General features: G+C 36.1%; 1 protein-coding gene across 1 annotated transcript; it reads right to left on the reverse strand.

Annotated features, from left to right (window-relative positions):
• Positions 1-510: 510 nt before the first annotated feature.
• LOC140982799 (phosphoinositide phospholipase C 2-like) lies at positions 511-6,400 on the reverse strand. Its single transcript, XM_073449512.1, has 9 exons — positions 5,895-6,400; positions 4,663-4,859; positions 3,845-3,980; positions 3,527-3,769; positions 3,217-3,440; positions 2,580-2,697; positions 1,597-1,749; positions 1,393-1,479; positions 511-980 (listed from the first exon to the last, which is right to left on the reverse strand). Exons 1-9 carry the CDS (start codon positions 6,210-6,212, stop codon positions 687-689), a joined length of 1,770 nt encoding a protein of 589 aa, XP_073305613.1. The 5' UTR covers positions 6,213-6,400; the 3' UTR covers positions 511-686.
• Positions 6,401-6,672: the final 272 nt, after the last annotated feature.

Here is a 6,672-nt window from a genome sequence, read left to right on the forward strand (position 1 = left end):
ATTAGTTATTGTAGTTATAATAATTATTTTACAATCATAATTCATAATAACATTATTGCCTACTACATGGGAGGGGTTGCCATGTAACAACCGGCATTGTTGATTAAAAACTTATACCCCTTGGCATTTGATATATTCTAATAAGTTTTAGTTACATCAGAGATGATGATCATTTGAATTTGGATAAGATTTAGATAAGACTCAGATAGATTTGTGTGTCGATAAATTTACAATCATAGATTTTTTTTTTCTTGAACAACGAATGCTAGATAAAATAATGGTGAATTTGATATTAAATAAATAGACAGAACATGACATCGAAAATTGTTAATATAACAGTCTAAAGTTTAATAAGACAGTACAGAAGAGACATGAGTCAGTTGAGGAATTGTATTTATCCATTGATGCTGCGATCTCATCGATATTGATTGAATGTCTTTTGATCAAACAAGTGAACAATTGGCCTGTCGGAGGCGTGATCAAATTTCGGCACAAGATGAAAAACAATAGTAAAAGAAAGACCGCCACAAACCATTGACATCTAAGACACAGTTCATATATCCTAGTATGCCATTCATCACACAGCTCAAAACAAAACAACGAAATAAAGTTGCATTTATCTACATCATCGATCGGGTTTATCTCAAACACAGGCAAGATCAAGTTTAGAAAAAATAAGTTCCGGATCAAATAAACTCAAATCGCATGAGAAGCTTGACAGATTTATACTTATCCCCCTTTTGTGAGTGTAGTGGAACTGCTCGGATTCCTTTCCTGAGCTCCGACACCGGTAAACATGTTTGGCCTCCAAAGTCATCCTTTCCAGACATGTCATCCTCGTGGACTTCGATCCGAAGTAGAGCTAGTTCAGGTACTGTTAATGGGAACTCGAACACTTCATCCCAAGTTGGAATCCAATTGTCTTCAAGAGTCCTTGTTTTCTTCATAACAACATCACCGGGCACTCCAGCGATTCCCACCTGAGTTTTAGATAAATACTAGCAACTTAGTTACCTATGATGATTTATCAAACTGAATTTCCTAAGCTAGAACTCCATTCACAACTATTCAGCCCCTTGGCAAAAATGTACCTTCTTTTGCAAGCTTTGGACTTAATCATGCTGGCTAATGAAGTAAAACTTCGGAAATAATATCAACTTTAAATGCTAAATCTTTAATTGCTCAAATCTAACTAAACAAGACACAGAGAAAAATCCACAAAGGTGGTACAATGTGATATTCAAGTTAAGTGGTAAACGACAGAACAGCCACATTGACGACAATTGAGGATAATAACAAAAGTTTGAGAGCCAAAAAAGTTTGAGAGCCAAAACCGAACATATAATCAACAAGTAGGCGGCAAATCAAAGTAAGTTCGTAGTAGCAACTTACCCTTGCATAAAAATCCGGAGGAGAATAAGTATCAAAATGTGTATGATGGAAGTCGTAATACCATCCCTCACCCATAAAGACTGTCACCTGTTCAGCAGAAAGCACATACATAAGAAAAAAAAATTACACAGATTCAGCAGATATAGGGAAATCCCAAGGTTGAGAACATAAAAGAACATGAAAACATCAAATGTTTCAACTTACCCTCAAAGTAACTTTTATAGGTAATGTTGCTTTAGGATTGAAGACTTCTCCGTTCGTACCGGCCTTTAACAAAAACTCGGGTTTTTTAACATATCCACAGCCACCGTTGGCCCTGAACATGCCATGCATCAACCAAAGTGATCTTCCGTAACCCTGTTGCAAGATCATAAAACTGGCTTATTTGCCCCGCACTATTCTAATACACCAGGCTATGAAGCCTAAAATGCTATGTTAGAACCAAAATTTTGACTACGAACCAGAAATCACTAATGTGATGCTTTGGGTTTGAGACGTGACACATAAACATTCAACTGAAGTTAAATAGCTTTTGGTCTTGACATTTATTTAGCCAGAGTAAAAATGAGGTGAAATTAGTGTTGAATGTGTATATATTTTCTTTTCCATTTGCACCATTAAGGAAGTGTTTGCAACTTCTAAAAAAATTATTATTACATTTTCCTTTGTAAACTCCCTTAATGTTTTGTAAATTTACAAAGAAAAATCTAATAATCATTTTTTTTTTTGTGATTGGGAAGACTATCTAAATCAGGGATGCTAAAGGAAAATAAAATAAGATCTTTCTTCTTCAGAATTCCCCCTAATATAATAGATTTAATCTTCAAATTCATATAAAAAAGTAAAAAAAAAAACTACCGACTATATAGATTTAATATAAGTGCATGCATAATTCTTTTACTGGCATTGCAATTATTCTTTTTCTTCCCAGGAAATTTGGTGACCTACTGATAGGGGAGTCGGTGACCGAAGCCACAGTTAACAACAGCCGTAACTATAACAGCTTATTGATAATGCTAGAAACACTCCCTCGACTAAAAGCTTCCTCGTTTTGCCGGAGGACCTCTTCAAAAGTAGTTTTAATGTGCTTATACAGGAAATAATTTAGTGAGATGATTCCGTGTTTGCGGTAAAAAAACAGTTAGATTTACAAATTCTATATGCTTATCTTCCTCAGATGCACTAACCTGCATGTTGAATGCAACCATTTGAGCTCCATGCATCCATCCAACAAGGGGATTGTAATTGGATGAGTCAAAGCGTATTCCCTTTGGATATACTCTCAACAAGTTTCTTCCTGTAAATCTGAAGTAAAAAAGTATGAGAATGTTAAGGATTAGAAAATGCAGAGTCCTAAGAACTACGAGAAATTCACAGACGAAAACATTAACAACCATAAAACAGAACGAACACCTTGCAACAATTCGAGGGCATAAAATAGCTGTAGTGGGGTAATTGAAACAGCGAAATCATTCCATCTTTCTCAAATTTGCAAGATATTGCAGCCCTTTACTAACATTTTTCTTAGATATTAATAGAGTGATAACCATCCAAAGTGACTTTTTTTTTGCATGAATCTATTGTATGCTAGTCTCAATCCTCGCGTATGCGTCATTATTTCAGTTGCTCTTCTGTGTGAACCTAAGAAGTGTATTCCATAACCTTACTCCACCATACATCCTATCGGTTGGCCAACATATAATTTTGAATTCTTAGAAAAAGCAACAACCAAAATTCAAAACCAAACTGTAGAGTATACAGTGTTATGTTCATTCATCAAACAGGAAAAATGGAAAAATAATGCATTAGCATGTTATAAACTACCTCACAATATCCTGTCCATAAGTTATAACAGCTTTTTCCAGCTCTTGTTCACTCAGGCTGAGACGCCTGACTTTATCAGGATCCACCCTAAGCCATTCATTCATTCCTCCTTTCCCCTTTCCAGCTTGAATAGCAATCAAACGCCTATATTCTGGTGCTGCATTTTGCTGCGACTTAGGGTCCTCTTCATCGCTTTCATCATTGTTTCCGTTTAAATCATCCTCCTAGAGTAGAAATTAAGAAAAACTAGGAACTTTAGATTATTAGGTAAATGAGTCGGTGCTAAGGGAGAATAGCTAAAAAAATACACCTCGTCATCATCAAGATTGGCTTTAAAACTGTTGACTTCATTTCCCCAAGCTTCTTCTTTAGTTGAATCCTTTTCCTTCTGTGATGCACTCTCCTTTACTTTAACATCCTTGGCCTGTAAGTATTCTTTGGGTGGCTTGGTTGATATAATTACCCTTCTCTTCAGAGATTCTGGGGTGGGAAACTCTTTCAAGCATTCAGAACCAGGAGAAAACAGCATGTCTCCAAATGTTTCAGTTATCATCTGGATTCAGTCATGAGATAATCAATATGAAGAAATGGAAGTGTCTAACCACATTTCTAAACTCCATAGGCATACCTCCGCCACTTTAGCCTGGAGATCCGGAGTAAGATGATCTTCAAGAGTTATCACAACAGGATATTCAGAAGCAACAAAAGCATGTTCTTTGATTGATCTCAAACATTTTATAAGTTCAACAGGAGTGGTCAGAGTCCTACAAGTAAGCAAAGAAAGAAAGAAAAACACTAAGAAGAGAATAAACAGAAATAATGATACGTTCAGATTACCAAACAAACAAACAGTACTGACTTTCAGCATGCAGGACATCCACAGACTTTCTTTCTAGACATATATGTGCTTGCTGTCATATATTTGGATGACAGTGAAACACGAAAATAAGATAGTCATTTGAAGAATTTGAATCAATATTCTTATAAATCCATTTTAATAATAAATTTATTATGTTTGTTTCAGGAAATATAAGCTGTCAACAGAATATAGTACCATTCAATTACTCCATTTTTATGCATCTTTTCAATTATGTATATGCATTACCAGTTTATATTTACCTACCTTCCTTGGGACTGACTGGCTTGGCCGTAGCCTATGTTACATGCGAGTAGAGGTGTGCAATCCATATGTAAAGGAAATCATCATAAAACTTAGATTTATTTTTCATTTTATATATAAAAAAAATCTCATATGATTCATGCTGGCATAAATGATACACTTCTCTTCTTAATCATGTATGTTATCATGAATTCCAGTACCAGCATGTTCTATCATCATATGTTACAGAAAATGTTAAGAGTTAGAAAATCATAGGGAATTATACTAAAAATGAGTACAGTTCAAGTCAGTAAAAAGAGTTGATTTGAAAACTTTGAAAAACATACCTCCCATGCAGAACGTCAACATTGTCTTTCGTGGAATTCGGCCATATATCTAATTCAACAACACGTACACCTTTATTCAGTGCGCTTATGATAGGAACATCACTACAATCACTACTTAGCTGATTCCCTGTTAAATAAGAATTGTGGCCAGTGTATATGAAATAATGCGAGATCGGAGCATCCATATCATGGTGGACCTGTAAAGGTAGAATCATAAGTTACGAGGTTAATGCGAGAAAATGACTGGTTGAACGATTTAAAATAAAAAAAATAAATAAATAAGAGATGCAAGCTACTAGCAGCTAAAATTTGAGCAGAAACATCGAAAAAACAGGTCTCGAGCAATATTAATGAACAGAGGAAGCTAGGAATGACAGTGCTATCTGACTCCTTATGTTGTAGTTTTGCTAAATGTGGTTATTCGTGTGGTCTCAAAACGATTTCCTTCCTATTGCTGAAACTGGCAAATACAATTTAGCTATAGCATTTTGTCAAAATGGTATATTAACTGAGTCCCACAATACATTCGACCCACCAACTTGTCGTAAACTTTGTTTTTTCATGTTAAATTTTGCCAAAATACTTGATTCTATCCGAACGTTGCTCCACAATAATGTTTGTAGAGAGAGCTTCCATCTCGATAAAGAGGTCGGTGAACATCATCATTCAAATAAAACTATACTCAACTTTTTTATAATAGTACTATTAGAATAATCCAGACGGAGTCAAATTGTGGAGAAAATTTTCAAATGTAAGTTCATTAACAATCAAGATTCGCCTCCTGAATCAATTGCATCCGCCCCTCCCCCACCCCTGCTTACGCGAAATTCCCGGGATCGTCCCTCAGAATGACCCTTCAATGACAGGAAGAAAAGTCTCAGAAACACTAGCTGGTCTAAACCAACCTAATCAACAAAGAACTAAACTCCGTAAAATATGGACAAAATTCTAGGATTTGGATTTTTCCAGGTTCATATCACTGATCATTGTTTTTCGTGATCTTTGTTTGCTCACATTTTATTAAACTTCCAAGCATCAAAACCATGCATCACACACTAAGCTGGCACGGTCTTATATCTATTTGCAAGCAAAGAGTCCAAGTCTCCTCGAGTCACTTAATCGCAGCTAAAAAAAATCTAATCAACAGAAAAATCAACGACAAAAACCTCAAATCAGACCCAAATCACAGTCACGATCCAATGCTGCACCAGTCAAACTGATCAAGAAATTACCCCGAGCTTGGGATCAAGCGGCGGATTCACATCCCCGATCAAGTACTTAAAGAACCCCTCAAGATTCAGCCCCCGGCGATGAAATATGTTGATGTGCTTGAGCTCCTTGAGGCTGTCCATTATCGCCTGAGCATCCTCCAGCGTAGCATTCTCCTCCCTCTGCACCTCCACCAGGAACCGCCGCAGCTGCTCCAGACCCATCACACCGTTCTCCGAGTACTCATTGAAAATCTCCTTAATGTCCGCCGGCGCCTCAGACGCCGCCAGGTGGAACCTCCGCCGGAAGCAGAAACACACGGTGTACGTCTGTTTCGACATCTGGGGAGTATGAAGCTGGATCAAATCGAAGTAATATGGATCAAAGCAGCAACAGTTACAGATTTCCTCCTCTTCGATCCTGCTGGTTAGAGAGAAGATAAGAAGCCATTATTGCAGTAGCATGTTGTGAAAATTTTACAATGGTGCATTCAAGAACTGAGAGAGTTGAATTTCAAGCATTGCTTTTGTTAGAAGGGAATTGATTGGAAAATCTCCGATCAAAATATTTTTTTATGTTTATTTTTTATTTATAAAATTGTGGTATTATGTCATACAAAATGTGGTATACTTCATGTGAAAATATGGTATTAAAAAAATACACATGGACTACACACAAAAAAAATCGACGGCTGGAGACTGAAGGTCAATTTCTCTTTTGTAAAAAATGCATACTTCACTATTTGAAAGGTGCAAATAGAGTAAATTATAATTAATTTAATTTAGTTTAATTTAATTTAAT

The sequence above is a fragment of the Primulina huaijiensis genome, chromosome 8 (assembly GCF_012295235.1).
Source record: "Primulina huaijiensis isolate GDHJ02 chromosome 8, ASM1229523v2, whole genome shotgun sequence".
Lineage (NCBI taxonomy): Eukaryota > Viridiplantae > Streptophyta > Magnoliopsida > Lamiales > Gesneriaceae > Primulina > Primulina huaijiensis.

Excerpts from the sequence above, each read along its gene's own strand:
- LOC140982799 (XM_073449512.1), bottom strand. The coding sequence starts at position 6,212 with ATGTCGAAACAGACGTACACCGTGTGTTTCTGCTTCCGGCGGAGGTTC. Across the intron at positions 3,441-3,526 it reads CCAATCTTGATGATGACGAG|GAGGATGATTTAAACGGAAA; the intron begins GTGTATTTTTTT and ends TTTCTACTCTAG. Across the intron at positions 1,750-2,579 it reads TGGTTGCATTCAACATGCAG|GGTTACGGAAGATCACTTTG; the intron begins GTTAGTGCATCT and ends ATCTTGCAACAG.